General features: G+C 45.4%; 2 protein-coding genes across 2 annotated transcripts in view; one reads left to right on the top strand and one right to left on the bottom strand.

The window, feature by feature from the left end:
* Nucleotides 1–268: 268 nt before the first annotated feature.
* Nucleotides 269–7759, bottom strand: RpL10 (ribosomal protein L10). The gene is made up of 6 exons (XM_077635275.1): nucleotides 7735–7759; nucleotides 7534–7573; nucleotides 7365–7423; nucleotides 5982–6228; nucleotides 3522–3684; nucleotides 269–499 (listed from the first exon to the last, which is right to left on the bottom strand). Exons 2-6 carry the CDS (start codon nucleotides 7554–7556, stop codon nucleotides 329–331), a joined length of 663 nt encoding a protein of 220 aa, XP_077491401.1. The 5' UTR covers nucleotides 7557–7573; nucleotides 7735–7759; the 3' UTR covers nucleotides 269–328.
* Nucleotides 7760–8384: 625 nt separating this feature from the next.
* Nucleotides 8385–20709, top strand: part of LOC144102013 (sorting nexin-29) — a 45399-nt gene continuing 33074 nt past the window's right edge. The window contains exons 1-5 of the mRNA XM_077635274.1: nucleotides 8385–8777; nucleotides 9185–9246; nucleotides 9599–9651; nucleotides 9903–9980; nucleotides 10968–11023. Coding sequence (XP_077491400.1) covers nucleotides 8771–8777; nucleotides 9185–9246; nucleotides 9599–9651; nucleotides 9903–9980; nucleotides 10968–11023 — 256 coding nt within the window. The 5' untranslated portion in view covers nucleotides 8385–8770. The remainder of the gene's footprint in view (nucleotides 8778–9184; nucleotides 9247–9598; nucleotides 9652–9902; nucleotides 9981–10967; nucleotides 11024–20709) is intronic.

Here is a 20709-nt window from a genome sequence, read left to right as displayed (position 1 = left end):
GGTTGCCGAGAGATCGGGGCTTGAAAAGCGGCGTTTTTTCGCTACTTGGAAGAAATTTTCCGCCACCCTTGATCATCAAAACAATGATTTGGCGCACTTCTTGATGGTTTTCGACAATGAAAATTTGTAATCACACAAAATATGACTTGTAAAAGCAGAAAATAATTATTTCAAAAAATCGCTTTTTTGACCATTTTCCGCGAGTTGAAAGCCGCGTCCCCCCTTAATTCGACTGTGGGGACACCACAGGCAAGAGACACAAAGCGAGTGCAAGAAGACGAGGCTCGTTTATTGTCTTTCGGGGTCGGCGGTAGCACCGTCGGCCTGCTTACTCAAGACCGCGCAGCTCACGCTGGATCTTCATCCAGTTGGCCAGGGGCCCGTGGCCACCGCGGTAGTGACAGTAGCAGCCGTCGGGCTTCAGCCGGCCGTCGGCGCGCATCTCTTCGTATTCCTCGGCATCCCACTTGGTGAAGCCCCACTTCTTAGAGACATGCACCTGCAACAAGAAAATAGAGGCCAGCCAAATGAAGGCTCACAAATGCCAGAAAATGACCGACAATCTAGCCCATCCTATAAGCAAGGCTATAAGCAACTCTGACAGATAACAGAACAAGCAGAATTTACATGTAGGTAGCTACCATGCTTTCTGACCCATTACACAGTGCAAAGGGTACCAAAATAGCACTTTTACCAGCTTCACATTGCTGACTGCCAAATATTTGTGAACAATATGGTTCTAAGTGGTACTTTCGGTTGAAAAGAACAGTGCTAGAAGCAACAACAAACGGAACTTAAAACCAGTCTTGGCACCACTTACAACCAGTCATAACACCTAAGCGCAGTGTCTGGCCCCAACATTAATGCACGTGCACTTCTCTCAGAAGTTTTGTGGTTTGGGAGGCCTGCAAGTTATGCCACAACCAACAAGCAAAGCATCTCCTAATGGGCTGCAATGCACGACCCTCACCGTCGCTCTGTAACGTACAATTCTGGCTTAGTAGGCATGGCAAATTCACGGTAAAGGTATTGATAATGGAACATGAAGCAAAGTCCAAGGCAACCCTCCCACTGTGCGCTGGCACACCACTAGTGTTTTTTTAATGCAAAACCATTATATCGCTCATGTCAGAAAAACTAGCTTTGACTGACAGCCCGCAAGAAAGGGACTGAAACCCTCAATGGACAACAAGCAAATGCACCTCAATGCTGCTATGTTCCCATGGTTCTGGCGCAGACGTCTCATGCATGCTAGGGGTGAAACGGAAAGCGAGGCAAGGCATTTTTCCAGGGCAACAGGCAGCAGGGCAAGATAAAAAGAGTGGACACTAGTTAAGCGGTGGGCATCTCTGTCTCCCCCACCCCACACTTTGCCCTGTATTGGCAATGTACACTAAAAATTTCTCTATTTTGATTACAGCATAACTGCTTATAATGCATACTGCGGGAGTCGGGAAAATCCACATTATAACTGGTACTGCACTGTAACCAAAACGGGAGTTTTTCCATGCATTCGCGTTTTCAGAATGGTCAGCCTACCTGTCAGAGTGCACCTGACAACGCATCAGACGCACAACACTGCAATCACAGACACCTAAGTAGTTTATTGGCTCTTTTTGCCGAAGCAACGTAATGAATGAAAGAACGACGTTATTTTAGTCTGGCGCTGCAATTAACTGCGTTGCTAATGACCTCTTCAAAAACAGTGAAGAACTTGAGCGATTGCTCGCTGAGGTTTCCCTGAGCATAGTAGTGGCGTAGTAGAGGCGCAACAGTCGAGCGAGTCTGCACGAAACTTCTGCTGCACTCTAACTCACTTCGTCGGGCTCATCCTCGGATAGAGGCTCATCGCGACTGCGCACCGCTGCCACTATGATTTCATCTGTGGCGGCTACTTCACACACAGCGCCGTCGGGTTTGGCAACGACAACTAGCTTATCTCGTGCCGGTCCTTGAAACGCTGAGTACAACATCATGCCCCAAAATGTTTGCAAGGCACTTGGCCTCTGCTTGCAATATCGAGCCACTCACAGGAACGCTCTGGGCCCGCACCTCGCGAAAAAGTTCAAAGCGGCGACATCATCGTACTTTGACGCACGAATCCGCTTCTTTGAAAGCGACACACAGTCTTCATGCAGCTGTTGTCACAACTTGTCGCTGTTCTTCCAAATGGCGGACACAGTAACGTCGGCAACACCTTACTTTTTTTGCCACCGTAGCCTTTTTCAAACCACTCTCGACGTCTCTCATAATGCTCTGCTTGGTTACAAAAGCTTGCAGTTCCTTGGCTTTTGGAGGAGCAGACGCCATCGGAACTCAAGACTTGCTCACGCTGTCAGCTGACTTGACTACGTTGTCAACTTTTCGCTACACGCGATGACACATAGCTCGCTCAAGGGCTCAGGCATGACAAGACGCAGCCGCACGTGCACGTGGTACGAGCAGCGCTTGCAGCGTCATGCCGTGCACTCGCCGCTGCACCAACATGAACATGCTCGTCTGCCCATGCCATCACGTGCTTTCAAGTTTTGTCCAATCAGTGTGCCCAACCGAGGCGCATCAGAGAGAGGAAAACCGCCTGCTTTGCGACATTTTTTTTTCTATCCTCTCCTGCCTTCTGCCTTGCCTTGAACCATGCTCCCCCACCACACGATCGTGCACGAAACTGCAACATGCGCGTAACGAAGAAATTGGAGCTGTCACTGATGTTTGCTAAGCATTCCATGTGCAAGCTTTTTTCTGGTGCCTTGGCATCGCTATCCGTGCAACTGGCTGCAGCCATGGCACAATGGCTTAGGAATGTCACCAGTTCGTGGTAATTACCATGCCAAAATGCTTCAAGAGAATACTGAAACACCATTCCAAGTGAATAGTGAAGTCAACGGTAGTGCATTATCAAAACAGGATGTCATCAAAAAGCAAGCTTATTGGTTTGGCAGTTTGTGATTGTGAGCCAGAAGGCTGGGAAATCTGGCTATGTACATGCAGCCATCTTAGAGACTTTCGATTTTTGACCTACACGGTCGCGTTTCGTCGCAGATTTGCAGATGTTGCACTACCATTTCGCAAGAAAAGCACCAGCCACGCACGCTCCTCAATTTTCCAGCCCTGTGACCATACACTACTAACAGGCAGTGATATGCCCTTCAAGCATCTGGAGCAACACTTGGCAGCGCAAGTCAGGACAGACTGAATGCTGCACGCCTCTTCAGTTTTCAAGGCAAAAAAGAGGCCTTCCAATAAGTTCGGGTTTAGAACAGAAGGTGATGACTTGATATTTTAGACCAATAACAGAGGGTAACCTCAATATCCTACTGCTTTGCAATCACAGTGTACCGCATATTCTGTTCACTTTCGTTAGTTTGAATTTCGATTAATTCGAACCCATAGAACTCGAATTAATGAGCTTTCATCGAAAAACCTGGATGCAACAAAAAAACACAGAACATCCAGGTTCAACTGTGCAACGACATACACAGCATCACGCGTAACTACTGGGAAAAGAAACGTGGCCCACGCACCTTCTGACGGCCGGGGAACTTGAACTTGGCCCTGCGCAGCGCCTCGATGACATTCTCCTTGTGCTGCTCCTTGGCGCGCACCGACATGATCTTCTGGCCAATGTGCACCCGAGCCACTGTGCCCTGGGGCTTGCCAAAGGCACCACGCATCCCTGTCTGGAGCCTGTGGTGCAAGGGAGGAGACACTAGTCACCCACAAGCCGACCAGGGACAAAGAGGAGCAACATGCTTGCCGAGAAAAAGGCCTCGTCTAGTGTGCACTTTCACACATTCTCGCCTACAACGTAGCCATCCATCCCAACATGCCCACTCAAGAGGTATAACCAAACCATCCTCCTCAAAGACTGAAAGGTTAACATAAAAGGTGTGACAGTACAACAGTGTACTGTTACAGCTTCACATTAATTTTCTCTCCTTTACAATAATCTAGCCTTGAGAGCATGTGCAAATGGGCCAACTCAAAATGGAAAACAACCACGGGCTACAGCTGAAAGAAATGTACTGGAAGCTATCAACAAGGTGTTACTGGAATTCTATACCCCCTTTTATACATCAGGTGAAACGCTGTCGAAGAGGTAGAGCTCTTGCTAGCACTGCCTACACCTGCGATCAAAAAGCAGTGCGTTCCTCGTGGTGAGTGAAAAACAAACGCTTTGCCTGCGTCCTTATAACATGATACATTCATCATAAGCTTGATTAAATGCGCTCTTAATGCTGACAGCACGCTGCTGCTTTCTTGCGTCTTCGACCCCTCAGCCACAGAACAAGCGCAAGCATAAGCAACACACCTCTCGTTACTTTCTCATGCGAACTACTTCCATACCTCAGTGCAACAGACCTCAGTGCAACAGAGGGAAATAAGGTCTGCCCCAGAGGTCACTTTAAACTTCCTGTGCATTTCTGAGCTTTTAGATCCTGTTACTTTACTGCAGCTTGAACAAACAATTGCTTGCTTCACTTTTTAATTAATAGCACTACAAGTACGCCATGCATAAAAACTAGTCAGTCCACTATCAGGGACACTTTATTTTTCATTCTGTTTTTATAGTCCCACAATAATTTTTGTCTGCCGCCCTGACAAAATTTCTTATTTAGCACTCCCATAATACATACCGGCATCCTTCAATGCATGAATCTCTTCCCCTAACCACATGATCTCTTTGCAGAGACCACCACCTAAAAAAGGAATCTTGCTGCACCAGGCAATTCCCCAGAGTCCTTTCCTCACAAATCTAGTGCAAGGAACTACCTTCTTACAGAGGTTGCAGGCATTAATCATTTGTTTTGCAAGACCCTAACTGATATTGTACAGTGAGAAACGCATTCATTTTACTGCACTCCACTATTACATCTATGCTACTGTATAAAGTACACTCAAACCACAGCAGAGAGAATTTTTGGCATACAGTTGCGCCCTCCTAACATGGACAGTTTTTCATGGCGAAAACGTTTTCCATATTTCTGCTTCACTAATATGGAAACTCACTGTTCAGACTGGACGGGGTGAAAAATGCACACAGCCTACTAGGGTCCATGCAACCTTGTCACGTTAATGTGAACAGCAATGAGAGGAAAATCAACTTCCCCAACCAGATATCTTTTCTTGTATACTGAGTACTGGGCACCAGCGAAACACAGTGCAAATGCCGCAATGATGGCTTTCGTAGGCAGTTTCATGCTCTCCAGTGTCATGGCGCCCCGTCAACATGCCTTACTGTTTGGCATATCGCATGAAAGGCTTGCTAAGGATGCTGTCTAAGCAGCTTGTTACGTTAAAAGCCACCTTCAGCAGCTGTCCACCAACTTAGACATGTACTAGTGGTTCATGTTATGTGAGCAGCCATAACAATATACATCACGCATTTCATAAACCACTAGAAGCTTCAAACTGCATCACATTAAAAGAAAAAAAAAATGGCTGCCAGGATGATGCTGTCGATATTTCGTCTAATGAGCATTTCACTGCCCACCACTACGTGAGAAGCAGACATTAACCCCAAATTTTTTTTTACCTGAACATTTTTTCCCTTCATGATTCGTCATTATGGAGAACTCGCTTAACTGTTTGATTTTATGGGGTTCAACATCCCAAAGAGACTCGGGCTATGAGGGACACCGTGGTGAAAGGCTCCGGAAATCTCAACCACCTGGCGTTAACATGCACTTAACGGTCAGTTTTGCTCAGGATCCAAAGTGTACATATTAACGAACCATGACTGTATGGACCGTGGCGAAAGGCCTTAAACACATCTAATCAGCATATTGTCACCTGCTCCAAATGGCATCGTTGAAGCTGCACCAAAATAACGCCTCTCAAGCTTTGTGAACGCCTTCGATAATGAACAGCGGTTAACTTAATTGCACATCACTCCATTTCGCTGCTACTCCTGTAGACCCCCTACCCCCAAGAATATATATGTATGTAAAGAAAAACGAATGGGTGGGCACCGGCACACATACCTATCAGCACCGGCACAGGACAACATTTTGTTGATCCGGATGACGTGGAAGGGGTGCAATCTCATCCGCAAGTGGAAAGCGTCCTTGCCGCAGGTCTTGACAAGGTACTTGTTGGCGCAGATGCGGCCAGCCTCCAGCGCTTCAGACGATATCTGCTCAAACTCCTTCGAGATGAGGTGCACGCAGAGCGGGAACTCGTCCACCCGAGCCTTCTTGCGGCCCAAGTCAAAGATGCGGATCTTCGGGTCTGCACGAAACGACGAGAAAGTGAGCTCAATGCACTGCCACTTCTCCAGCAACCACCTTGTCCTTGTGGCTCTGCCCTTACAAAGCAATATTGGGTCTCCCGTCATCTCGCACCCATTCCTCTCTCAGCAATTCACATACTACTTCAGTCAGCTCGCTGAGGGCAACAGCAAGGAAAGTTCCATCGAGCTTTTTTTTCTTCCTCAATCAGGTCTTATAGCTGGACTTATCGTGACTCCGCTGGCCTTTACTCAGCAGCAAAAGACATGTTCACTTTTTTGAAACTTCTCATTACTCAGATTCTAACTCATGACTACATTGAGGGTCATGGATTTGGCATATTTCATCTTCCATGTTTAGTTCGCCATGTGTAGTGCAGTGCACTAGTTGTTGAATAACATGAACATGCCACTCAAAGTTTACGCGTATAATACCCGGGTGGATGCTAATAAGTACCTAATTACATGCTTCAGATTGTCCTCAACACAATGAAATAAGCCTCATTTCAGCTCACCACTGCCAGTGATACCCACGAAAGCAACAAGGTAGAGCGCACACAATCTATTACATTCCTACATATTACATTACCATCTTACCGACAATATATGTTTCCCCCTCTCTCTCAATCGTGAAAGCTCCGGATTCTGATCTAGGAAGGCTCGCCAAGCTACGCCAATGCAAGGCAGGCACACGACAGCGTGCACCAGATTATTTGTTGCAATAACTTTTTCCACCCTACAATGCATGCATGCAATATAACCACGTCTAGCGGCACGTTGTCAGGAGTTCCACGTCGCGAGCAAGAAGGCTGTCAGGTTGCCCCACGTGGCTAACGAATGGCTTTTTACTAATGGGAACCATCATTCATGCCTGCCTGGTCAATCTAGACTGATCACCTAGACCGAGAGATCACCTAAAACCGGCAAGCGACGAGTGGTTCAGCATACTTCATTAAAATCGACTCGTTCAGGGAAGCTGCTGTGCAGAGACTGCAGATTACGATAGACTACCGGTCTGGCTTCGAAAGGAGCACGAACAGGGTGCAGTTTTCTACGGGCGATGTCCGTACCGAGGAAAGAGGTAAACCGAAAAACGTGTCATTTCGCGCCGACTAAGCCTAGCGACGGCATTACTTACCGGGGACACCACGACAGAACCGCGACTTGGGGTACGGCTTGTTCTTGCAGTAACGATAACTGCGGGAGAAAAAATAATTACGTAAGATCACAGTTCCAACAACAGGCATGAAGGGACAACATCATAATCACTGCAAAAGAAGCGTCGAAAGAGAAAAAAACCAACATACCATCTTGCGGGTCGGCGACCCATCTTGCTGGCTGGGTTGCCTACGTGAAAAAGGTAAAATAATAGTTAAAGTGGGTCTAAATTACAGCTTAGAGCAATAATAAGCTATATAGCACAGCCTGATAACAAATATTGGCCATTAATTAATCGGATTAACTTAGATTTCACCTGCAAGTCAAGCAGATACAACCGATCAACTCACCGAGCAAGTAGCGAAGAGAAACGGAAACACTCTCGCGCCACCTGCCCCTTTTTTCCTATTCTTCCTTGGCTCGGCTATTTTGCGCCTCTAAGGATTTTGTGGTCGTCACTGCTTCAAAGTTCTGGTTTCGGTTCAATTACGCGTTGTTTGTGTTCGTTTAAGACTGGCGTTTTGCATTTGTGGCTACAGAATTTCACGCTTGTGCAGAAAACAAGTATCATTCAACTGCGATAAATAAGTGTCTACAACGTGAAGTACTCAAGAAGGTCGGTGCAGGGGGTCCAGTCCAGCTACTCAGAATACAACGTCAGAGCTTGTATGAAAGAAGCAAAAACACTCATATTATGCATTTTGTTGTTAGGACAACAGCATCAACAGCCCTTGTTCTTTTAGCAGTTAGCGTACCAATTAAGTACAACGCATGGTTCATTTGTGACCTTAGTCCATTTCAAGGGCTCCTCTAGAGTAATTAAAGTCAAGGCTGAATGTTTAAAGATCTTGTCAAACAGATCGATACACTGGTCAGCATTAATAACAAAAGGAACTGCGGGTGAGGTGCGTGGAGCCCAAGTAAACAAGCGGCGACGATTGATTAGCCAGGTAGCGGCACCTAAAAACATTGGTGGCAGCGACGAGGTGTGCAGCGCAATGGAAACGAGGAGCATCGATTTTGTCGATTTCGGTTAGCACCCCCGTCAGCCGCAAATAGCGCTCCAGTCGCCAGTGTGGTGCTGCTTTCTCTCCGCTCGCCGTGTGTGGGGTGATGTGCGAAGCGGCAGCCGCCGGGGGAGTGATTGCGAGGTCGTCCATCCCCGTGATGCGTTTTCCGTCTCCCGTGCTCGCAATGGACTATCGGACAGAGGTGGTGTAATCTTGCGCTGCGTTGGGCTGACTATCACACGCGGTGCGCGGCAGCGTGTGAGCGACCCGTCTCAATTGCGAGCCGGACTGAGCCATGCGTGATAGCTGTCCACCAGACGCTCTTCGGTGAAAAACGCCGCTAGCTGAGCGGCTATAGCTTCTCTGGTCGAGAATCATGAACGGTGAGACCTGAATTTTGCCTCCGCGTTCTGTCGTGTGATCATTGCGGTAACGCGAAGCAACCTACAGTTGTGTTGCTCGAACAAGGTGCGCGGCTTTTGGGGGTTCGCTTTTCCTTCGACGTATTTCCCTCTCTGTGTTCGGAGAAGTCGTTTTTATCGTACCGTGCGCCCGGCTAGGAACGGCGCGCTATGCGGAATTGCTTGTCCGTCTTCTCGTGATTCGTATTTGCCTGTGCTGGTATGTATGTAAAGTTTCGGTTCAGTAGCTTTAAAACGGAAGCTGTTCCTCCGCCCTGTCACGTTCGAATGTGTGCCTGGCGGCTTCCGACGCCTCGGATTCCCTTTCAACGCGCGCTGCTGATGTATTGTAATGTGTGTGCTACACCGTCCGGTCTTTGTTTTCACAGAAGACACCAGCCCGTCGGATCGGCAGATCCTGCTGTCGCGTTTGCTGGATGCCGTGAAACAGGTGATGTATACACTACTACCAACGGAGTCTCGGTCTCTCGACTCATCTCGGGTGCTCCCACTTAGCCCATTCATTGTGCATGAACCATGCGCGCAAATCTGCGTACCGGTTGAGTTCGTTGACTTGATCGCGGGTTTTCCTTCTGTCATTATGCGAATATGGGCGGATGCATGATCGCGCCGGCCCAGCGCACGAAACCTCGACGCCGTTTCGGCGTTTGGAGCTCGAATGTGTGTGACGCAATGTTTGGTTCGCTGCTCAAATTAAACGCGAATTTACCACCGTAGCGCGGTATGCGTGTGTTCAGCTTGGACGGTCGACTGACACCAGACTCCGACCGTTTGTTTTTCAGTGTCAGATCCGCTTCGGAGGACGCAAGGAACTGGCGACAGAGAGCGATAGCAGGTGGGATCCGTCATGGCTTGTTTTCTTCCTTGCTTGTTGAGAGGCTGTTTCGTGACCGCGTTTCTTGTGTTTCGCGCGGCTGCTGCTGCTTCTGTGTTGACCGCGAACCATCTGGTGATTAGCCTACTTGGTAACTGTTCCAGCAGCTGTGCCGTGTGTTTGGAGCGGCTCCTTGAGAGCGACATTTATGGCGGGTCTGAGGTTTGTTGAGATTTTGGTTTCGGTTTTTCTTTCTTTTGTGCATTCCACAGGGTTGTCAACTTGTGCACGCAGTTCGAAGCGGTCCTTCAGCATGGAATGAAAAGGTCCAAAGGACTGAGCTCCATCAGGTAATTTGTATACTTTAAGGAACCTTCCGTGTTTATGGGGGGCAGTGAGTGCTAAAATGGAAACATAAACCGCCGCGGTGGCTCGGTGGTTAGGGCGCTCGACTACTGATCCGGAGTTCCCGGGTTCGAACCCGACCGCGGCGGCTTCGTTTCGATGGACGCGAAACGCTAACGCGCCCGTGTGCTGTGCGATGTCAGTGCACGTTAAAGATCCCCCGGTGGTCGAAATTATTCCCGAGCCCTCCACTACGCCCCCTCTCTCTTCCTTTCTCCTTTCACTCCCTCCTTTACCCTTCCCTTACGGCGCTGTTTGGTTGTCCGCCGATATGCGAGGCAGATACTGCGCCATTTCCTTTCCCCAAAAAACCAATTTTCAAACCATATACCGTTATTGGCTCCAGTTTTGATGTGTCATATTGTCGGTTCTATTTTAGTGGTGGTTTTATAAATTAAGAAAATTTGCAAACACATAAATTTAGCCCGAGCTCTGACATTCTGGCATGAGCTTCCAAACTGAATTTAGCTCACCGTTTGAAATTATGCCTAGTCCTGTTGCCATTGTTTTTGTTATTTTGTTTGTTAATTGAATTGGTCGATGCAGGAACCAATTATGGTTTTTTTAAATATATATATTTGTTCATTTTGGCATAAAGAGGGCACATATTGATTCTCAACTAGTGGTTATAAAACAGTTTTACTGCCCACCTCTTTTCTTCTGTGTGTGCATTCTCAAAATATTTTTCTTTCATTTTTTGTGTGCGTGGAAATGTAAAATTTGTACTGCCAAGTTCATAAGAATAGTTGTGATGCGGGAAGTTAATCTCGCACATGTATTCTCTGAACAGTACTATTTGGTCAGACAGATATTGAAAAAGCAAAGCCTGAAGTCACTGAGCATAAAGGCAATTAAACAAACATGTGGTGCTTTCACCCAAGTTTCTAGCAGGTGTTGTCGCGCATCAGCTAACTTTGCCCTTCGATTTTCAGGCAAGTCTCTGAGATTGTCAAGGGCCTCAACCTCTGGAACTCCGACTCGGATTTTGGTGAGTACGCTTTGTAATTTCTGAACAAAACTTAAAGGATGCAGTTGTGGCAGGACATTTAGGTGGTGCTTTTGCCCGTGCATTTTGACACTGAAGCTTCTGTGTACTGATCGTGCTTCTTTGCACAGGTAATTGTATGTGTTTTGGGTAAAAGAACTGTTGATTGGTTGATATCCAATGTGCTTTCGTGTCAGTTAGGCTAGCTATGACCGGCAGGGTACAGATGTATTATGTCTGCATTACTTCTTGAGCTTTGCTTGAAGGTGGAGGTCAGGTTCTTATTTTATTATTTATTTATTTCAAATTCTGCAGGCCTTATTTAGGCCCCTGCTGGAGGGGGAGAAGAGAAAATACATTTTAAACAAGCAAGAAAGTCGTTTACATCTTAAATAGACGAAAGTATATACAATAATTCGTGTTGGTGCGACAGGTACACTTCCAATGCATATTAAAATTAATTGGCATCAAAAATTTCTTTTGGAAGTGAATTCCAGTCCTCAGTAGTGCACGGGAAAAAAAAGCTAAACTTGAGCATGTTAGTGTTTGCAAAAATGTATGGCTTAAAATATTGGTGATTATGGCGAGATATATGTGTTTTTAGTGGTTTCACTTAAGAAGGTATTCCTACGTTTATTTTGCTGGTCAAAATGTTCTGGAAGTACAGTATGCGGTGAAATATTCTGCACAGTGCTGTCGTTCAGATGATATTGAAAATGATGAGCTCAGTGGATGAGTCAAATTGTCTATATTTGCTAAAGATAAACTTGACTGCCTTTCGCTTTATCACCTCTAGTCGATCAATATCCTTTTTTAATTGTGGGTCGCGCATGATGGACGTATATTCAAGCTTTGATGTGATAAAAGTATGATAAGCCAAAAGTTTAATCTTCACAGGTCAGCATCTAACTGAAAAAAATTAAAGGAAGAACTTCTTGGTGTTATGAATGTGATTAAGAAAAACATGAGTGTGGTCGTGGTTCTTAGTTCATATCTATCATTCATTTACTGCTGTCCATGTACAGTGTCAGTCGCAGCCTCATTATGTTGTTCTGAGCAAGCTTCTAATGGGCCCTGAGTTTGAATAAATTAAATTATATGAAATTGATTAAAAGCTTGTGACAACTACGGAAAACATATTCAGTTGTTAAGCTCATTTCAAGGAAGATTATGCTGGCCTGTGATTTGGAGAAAGTAAAATAGTGAGTGTGGTAGAGTTTTAAGCTTTAACTGAGGTCACTTGCCTATGTACATCATCGTTGGTAAGAAAGTCGGAGTTTTGTGACCTGTGCTATTGCCAGGTCACTGACACATCAGTCATGACTCTGACAAGATGCTGTGAATCATGTATTTGGGGTGCTAGTCAGTTTCGCTCATTGTCACACCTTGCAGATATGTAGCATGAATAGGTTGTGGGTTCGGCTACCACTGGCTGCTTGTGTTGTCATCTATTTGCCGTCAACTGATTTCCATAGAAAATAGTTACTTAATTAATTTCATTCTCTACTTAAAACCACCAAAGAAAAAAAAATTTCAACAATCCCCTGGGCTTTCCTTGATTTTAAGGGCTGCTGGATCCTTCTACTATGTGCACCCTGTGTGACTGACTTTCAAGCACAATGTGCCCGGAGAAACAGGCATGGGGGTCGTAGAATGAGTGGGTCGAAAATTTTCACTTAAGGTTAAAATACTGAGCCACCCCTTTTACAGGAGCCTCTAATATTAATAAATTAGAAAAGTCAGTAGGATAAGAGCGAAGTCAGTTTGTGCATGAAAAAGTGAGCTGATTTGTCTTGGTACTGCAAGTTACACTGAGAATCGCCGTAAACCATACTCGCTGGAGGACAGACTCGCACTGTGCGGTGCATTGAAGTGCTCAAAGTCAACAGGCCAATGCTTACTTGACCCTACCTAAAGGGAGGAAACCACATATGAAGGCCATTGTTATCAGAGCAGTCAACTTCGGTAACTTAGTTTCTCTCAGTCCTTGGCAGTTCGTTTAACAGTTTAAAAGTGCCTCAGGCTAGGAATTGTCCAAAAACAGAGTGTGGCAACAAACCTCCAGCTCCACTCTGGCCAGCCTCCATGTTTTGTGCAACGCTTAGCTTTTTTTTCTTTTACAGGAATAAATGTAGGAGGGACTTACAGCTAACTGTAAGAGGATATATTGCTGAATGGGGAAGCTGTATGTGTGGATAGCTGTATCAGAACAGAGCCGCACGAGGATTTCTGTTAGATGGCAGCTGTATGATACTCAGCATGGGTGTAAAGCAAGTGGACATGGGCCATGTTGTGAATCTGGGTGAGGGCTCTCTCATAGGGAGAGGGTGTTAACCAGTGCCCTGCACCACCACCAGATGGCTTTTTATTTTATATCAGCTTCGAAGTGATATGATGGATGAAGATGTGACCTGGGTAAACACAGACCTTACTAAAGCAACTGAGGCAGGCTGCAATAAACACATGATGTCATCCTGGTGGCTTCAGCACTTTTTCAATTTCAACTGAGTAACATTGACTGGTTATGATGGAAAGTCCCCATTTGCAGTGGCAAAAACACATGCCTGGCCTCACCAGGTGTCAGCTGATGTGGAGCCCTCCCAGTTTGACAATGAAGCATATGACCACCATGGCACAACCAAGCGACTGCGTGCTGTCTTATCTTATCACCAACAACTCCGCTGTTGGCAGCGAGCAATAAAACCTCTCTTTGAGTGACATTATGGTCACCTGATCAAGTTACAGGAAAGCCTTAATTTCTGTCAGAGTGCTACATTAAAAAAAAAAAAAGAGGCAGTCAAAAACTATTCGAAGCCAATCAGTTTCAGTTGTTTTTCCCAGCTGTGGTTTTTCCTAGTGGTGTGCAAAGGGGCTTGTGTTGTAGGTTAGTACAATTAAATCTGGATGCAGTGAAAGTGAGAAAAGTCCAAGAATTTTCGTTTCATGCAGGTTTTCAGTATATTCAGTATGCATGTGAAGAGTTGGAAGGTTAGAGCACAACAGAAACCTAAATGAGGAATAAATGTAGTGAAATCAGCTTCAGGTGTTCACAGTAATCTCCCATTACCTGATGTCATTAATATAAAAACTATCGCAATCGTGCTGATAATGATTGGAACCCAGCTGCGGCTGGGTTTTGGTGGAGGCAAAACGTAAAAATGCGCCAGTGTGCTGTGTGATGTCAGTGCATGTTAAAGATTCCCGGGTGGTCGAAATTATTCCAGAGCACTCCACTACAGCACCTCTTTCTCTCTGTTTCATCTTTTGCTGTCACCTTCATGTCTGCTGAGCAGTGAGACTGTTGGGGGGCTGGCTCGTTGGAACCAACCCCATCTCTGCTACCTCTCTCACGACATTGCTGTGCTCCAGATGGGGAGAGTAGGGGAGGCAAGGTAGTCGGAGCATCGGAGTCTTTTCCCCTCGTGCCCCCTCTCACTGTCTGTCCAGGCATTGTTGCCCTAGGAAATGGACTTTGTGTTCTCAGCCATCCCTGTTCCCATAGCACAGTAGCTACATGTCGACACTGGAATCGCACGAGCTGCTTGTTCCATGTGTTCTTTGCCATGTCCTGTTGTTTTGTGCTTCTTTTGATCATGAACTGTTGTAGTGCTGCTTGGTGTGACATTACAAAAGCGAAAACTGCAGAGGTTGCCCCTATTTGCCACATAGAGGTGTCGATGGCTTTGAAGCAGGGTGCATTGTGTCATTTGCTCACTGTGATCTCAGTCGTTCTTGTTATGGTTGTTGGTGTTTTATTGTCACGAAACTTTTGCATGCTTTGGTTAAATTTCGAGTAAAGCAGTACTAGCTAATGGATAGTTGGCATATCAAGTTCGTTATATCAAGGTCCTCTGCTAGAACATCTTCGCTATGTGCAATTCACACGCTTCAGTGGGGGTGACGTTGGAGAATTGAGAAACTGTATTATTGAGGAATTCGCTATATCCACGTTTGTTCCGTTCACATTTAACTGTACTGCCAAATAGGGCCATCAGGTAGATGCTAATATTAGTCCTATGAGATGGGAACTACTATATTCAACTTTTCGTTACCGCTTTTTTATGGTTGTTATTTTTTAGGATGACTGTTCCGAATGGAGTTTGGTGTATTCCTTTTTTTTTATCTGTATTCAATGCAAGTTCTTTTTCTTCTTTTTCTCCCTTACACTGGAGTTTAGTTACTTGCTGCTCATTTTTATCTATTATTCTTACTTTGTTACAACTAGTCAAGAGTCCCATTTCACTGTATAATTCTGAGATCCTTGTCTATATAAAGTGTTTGCTCGTGTGATGAATGCGCTCTTTTTTTTTTTTGTTTCAAGCCTCAGTGGTTATGGTGCTCGGCTGCTGACCCGAAAGACGCGAGTTTGTGCGGTGGTCGAATTCTGATTGAGGCGAAATGCTAGATGTCTGTGTGCTCTCCGATGTTGGTGCACATTAAGGAACCCTAGGTGGTTGAAATTACCTGGAGCTCTCCACTACGGCGTCCCTCATAGTCACTTTGGGACGTTAAACCCCGCAAACCAAACTAGCATTTCTTATTTCCCTGAAAAAATCTGAAAATTTCGGGGTTGCATTTATTAAAAAATTTAGAAAAAATATTGAGAAAAATTGTACTTTCCGACAGCCAGATTAAGGGGTGCATTTTGAATGAGTTCATTCAACCTGCTAGTAAATACGATTTTGCTTGGATGTTTTATGACAATTGCATTTGTAATAAACTGAAAAATATAAAATATGAAACATGAATATGAAGCTCAGCCTATTTATATAGAAGCATAAATTTGCAAAAGAGCCATAATCCGAGTGTGGGGGGGAAAGAATATTTATCTGCATGATGTGATGCTACTGCGCTCGGGGATAACTGTTTGACTGCCGCCTGCCAGGTTGCATGAGGATGCCATCTTTTATGGGTACCGCCAAGCGTTAATACCATGCACACAGATAGGTTTTCTCTCAATGGGGCAAGTAAGGGTTATGCCTTAAATGTTGTCAAAGCTGCGCAACCGGTATGGCGTAGTCATTATGACTACCAGTCTACCACATATAAAACAGGATATCATACTCTTGTATTAAAGAAGTTTGGTTCTTTTTTTTTTTTTTTTTAATGCAAAATAGTTGTGTGCAGGCTGCCGTCGATTTCACTTTCCGCACTAGTGCAGGCCTCGAAACTGAGATGGCGTTGCACATCTGCCAGCCTCAGTCTGGAATGAGTGATTTCATCACTCCACTTTCTTCTCTGTTTGGGCTCTTTCCGAGGTGCAGCCTCTCTCTAGCAGCAGGTGGCTTGGCTGCACGCTCATTTGGCCCCAAACACGACAGCCTGCTGTCGCTGAGGCTGTCTCCTAAAGCAGACAATGGACAAGGAAGTGTGCAGTGTGTTCAACTTGCGGGGGGGAAAAAAAATACAAAAATAGAATTGGTAAAGTAGAACACAATGTGATACAAAAAAAAATAAAAAGGGTCGTGGTAGGCCGCAGTGTCGCTGCAGCACGGTCATGTGTCCGGAATCGCAGTAGTTGAAGTGCACACGCGTGACTCGTTTGCCGTATATCCGTAGTTAAACCAGGAATGTACACATCCGTGCAGTGCAGTCGGCGGTGCTTGCTCTGAGTTGTCTTTCGTGTTTCGGGATGGTGCCTGCTTCTGCTGCTTAATTTGGGTGAGGGTCCATTCATGCTGCTCTCTACTGGCACTTTTTGAGCTAACGTAAGGGGGGGCCATTGCCTTCAGGTTAAGGACATGGGGCATGCTGTAATAGAATTTGATTTTTGGTTTCATACCAATATAGACTGTCCAAACCTTCCTGGACATTGTTTAGTGACTTAAGTGCTTTTCTACCCTATAGTCGAGTTAGAACAGCATGATTTTTGAACCAGAATGGTTAGCAGGCATGCCCGATTTCTTCTGAGCTTACACATTTATGCTGCAATTATGATATCAAAAGCACAGCTGGGGATTTTTTTAAGGTCAAGTGATTCTGTAACGGCTGTTAGGAAAAAAAAAAAGTGCAGTATATGTTTTATTGAATTCTGGCACGTTTTGCTGCGTGCTTTCATTGCCTCGTGTGAGGCACGTGATTGTTTAACTTCGGATGGGTATTTTGAAATCTGCCTTTCACTTAAGTTAAAAACTTGGAAAATGCGTAAGGCTGTTTGAGCCACATGTTTCCACAGTGTTTGCTGTCACGTGCTGTGTTTGAAAAATCAAGACACTTGGTGTGCTCGCAGGAGCCAGAGGACGAATGAGCCTTTTGTGTGTAAATACTCGCCGAGGTAGGTTTTTTGTGCCATGAAGTCTGCTTTGCAGCAGCTGCACAAGCAGGGCTTCTCAAGAAGTGTCTCCACAGGTGAACAAGAAATGCTAACGAGCCGATTAGCTGCATAGTCTGGGAGTGCACACCAAAGAATACCTTCCTTCGTGTGCACACCTCCGAATTACCTTCTTTGACGCAGCGTTCACATTCAGTGATAGCAGCATGGCTTGTGTTTACGTCTTGTGATATTCCCAGTGACAGTTGGGATGTCACCTGGGTGCTATGTCGTGATACGGTTGCTTGAAGTGGACCGTCGGCGAAATTAGTTTACTGACAGAGGTTCAGAAAAGATCACAAAGAAGGCTGCAGTAGTGAACTGGCAGGCTAATATTTGTTGAACTGACACTGGTGCTGACTACACAGCTACTAGTTACTGAATATAAATTTCAGCAAAGTTTTTTTCTGCCAAAGAATTGAAGAATATAATTTGGCTTGGACCTTGAATATCGGAAATTGAATTTGTTTTCACGTTTGACCCCTTTTGAGGAAAAACGAGAAAAGATATAAAGCTGGGCTTTTTTTCCAGCCTTATCAAGATAAAGATGCAGGGCTACAGAACTAGAATCTAGGTAGTCGTCTATGCAGTAGGTCGCCTTCCAGAATTTTATTCTGTGGAAACAACAAAAGAAAAATGTATGGTTTTGGGGGAAAAAAAATCACAATACTAAATATTCACTGCCAAATCAACATTCTAGTTTTTTGTAAAGAATAGATGATGGGGAATAAAATAAAACAAACCCATATGAGCTAGGTGGTATAGTTGCCAGAATTCTGGTAATAAATATGCTTCAAAATGCATGGAAAGTATAGGGCCTACCCTGTGCCCTTAAGCTAGGCTCATGCCAATATGTAAAATAAAGTTTGCCATAGATTCACTGCCAGCCCCTAATGCAAACTGTCATGGGAGCCATTCAGGGGTGTGCTGCATAAGAGAGAATCTGAGCGTTTAAGGCCTGACTTGCTAAGGCTTTTTGATTAGGGGACTAATGGTGCGATGAGATTGCAAATAAAATGTCATTGTTTTAGCACTGCACACTGCCGCAGTTATTTCATTTTTAAATTTTTTTTCTATATTACCACTAGTTACTGGTTGCTGGGAACATCTCAACCTTAAGTTAGAACAACCTGATTTAATGAGTGATCTGATTTAATAAACCTGCAAAGATTTTCTTGAAGGACGATAGACACCTCATTGTAGTTGCACATTTTCTTCTTTGAAATGAGGTGTTAGACATTAGAATGCATGGATCGCCATGTGGTATTTGCCTTAGGCCTGCTGAATAATTTAGAATTGAACTTCTTTCATGCTGTGTCAGTTTCATCAACCAAACGATGGCTGTAATGTTTAAGAATGTTCATTTATAACACTGGCTTTACTGCTGTTGGGGCCAAGGAAGGCTTCTGGGCACACATATTTTACCTCCCCCTGTGATTATTATAGAGCAGCGCTGTGTATTATCAAGCATGGCGATATTCAAGGTGCAGTGTTTTACAGAGGAATCAAGTGCTGGATATTGGTGTGCGAGATCAGCGTGCCCCTTACAAACCATCCATTTCCCAAGCACAGGTGTGATGCGACCCTGGTCTGTAGAGTTGACAAGGCCATCTCTAATGACGCCATTGTGATTAGCATGAGGTCTGAACCAAGTCTGCTTTCTGAAAACCCAGTTCGCACTGCAATCCTTGAGCATGATAGGCTATCCAACAAACGCGACGCCTATCTCTCCAGCCATTGCTTTTGATTCTCACCAAGGGAAAGTGCACCTGTGACATTGAGTGCAATGATAAGGAACTTAGGAGCTTGCGCTTGTGACGTCGGTGTGCTGATTAGCGGCCTGAAACAATGGAGGTGTGTTGCTGACTCGCGATGCCGTGGGGCACGTGCCTTGGTCACGCCTTATTGCGTGCATGCGTCAAATTCCTCTCGTTTGGTTTTCCTTTTTTTTACTGTTCAACCATGATAACACCTTTGATGACGGGTGTGAGGGGATTTAGAAGAGCAATGAATGCCTGATACTGGCGCTTGTGGGTTGATAACGCAGTGTGCCTCTTTTTTTTTTTGGCCTCGTGTTGTATCCGCTTGCATTTGCCATGAGCTTCTGTAATTAAGTAGCATAGTCTCTGGCATGCCACCAGCCGAGTTACACCCAAAGCTGGAAAGGGACCTCTTATCATGATGTTTGATTACCTGGCACCACACCATACAGGTGGGACACCCCATACCCGTGAATTCCTTCACTTCTATTGTTTGCCTGGCTTTGCCTATGTTCTGTTCAACTGGCACCCATTCCGTCACTATAGTTGGTTACAGGGACGCTGAGGACAACACCATCAAATCTTTTTGTTAGTAAAATTTTATATTTCTGCATTTTGTGGCTTTGTTGCCACTTGTCTAGCAGCGAAAGACATTTATTGCTAAGAGGTTTGGATTCGAAGTTGAAGAACTTTTTCCCGCCACTACGATTCAAACTGTGGACCTTGATGACGAAATAGGACAAGAGTGACGTAAAGCATCGGAAATGGAAATGAGGACTCCGTGATTGCTGGCAGCGAGCACTCTGCTCTCACCTAGCAGCAGCTGAAATCAAAACTACTGCCGGCCGGACGTTGAAGGCCTCTAGCAGCCATCATGACTTTGTTTATGTTTGCACCAATGTTACAATAGATCCCGTTCCCGATTCCAACCACGAAGCTCTCGCAAAGAACTGCGGCCTGCATTCAGCGACCTCAACCCCACACAGCGTGCGATGCTTTTGAGGCCCGAGGCGGCGGGTCTGGAAAGAAAATCTTGGGGCCGATGAGTCGGCAGCGTCGCTGTCACCGCCGAGCCACCGTCACGACTGATGTGTAGCGACTGGCACGTGTGGGCATATTTATATTCTGTAATAATAGTCCCGTAGGGCTGGTTATGCAGCCTAACGTCTTGGTATGTTGTCGAAGCGAACACGCCGAGCGATGCATTTGCGAACATGGAGGCACGTCAAACATTGGCTGTACACAACAAACATTGGCTGTACACAATTCTTTTTCCTTGTCGCAGTTGCGTGCCGTTGCACGAACTTTGTCCGAGAAGTGTTTAGAGAGGAACTTGAAAGTCTTCTGCTACTCCACCCTTGTAAATCAAAGCACGTAAAGAAACCATTGGGGTATGCAAGACGCATAGCCACGAAGCACCCCAAAACATACCGAAACTCAGCTGGCTGCGTGTTGCAGCACCAATTGCAGGTTTTCTTTGACTCCCAACATTCAGATTGTCTTTTTTCCGACCTCCTCATGTGATAAAAGGGCAATAGTGGTTTAAAAACAAAGCTTAAATACTTCAATATCGATTAAACACGTAAACTTCATGCACCTTTGTTAGCCTCAGGGATCTG

The sequence above is a fragment of the Amblyomma americanum genome, chromosome 8 (genome assembly GCF_052857255.1).
Source record: "Amblyomma americanum isolate KBUSLIRL-KWMA chromosome 8, ASM5285725v1, whole genome shotgun sequence".
Taxonomy (NCBI): domain Eukaryota; kingdom Metazoa; phylum Arthropoda; class Arachnida; order Ixodida; family Ixodidae; genus Amblyomma; species Amblyomma americanum.
This window is presented reverse-complemented; position numbering and strand designations above follow the sequence as displayed.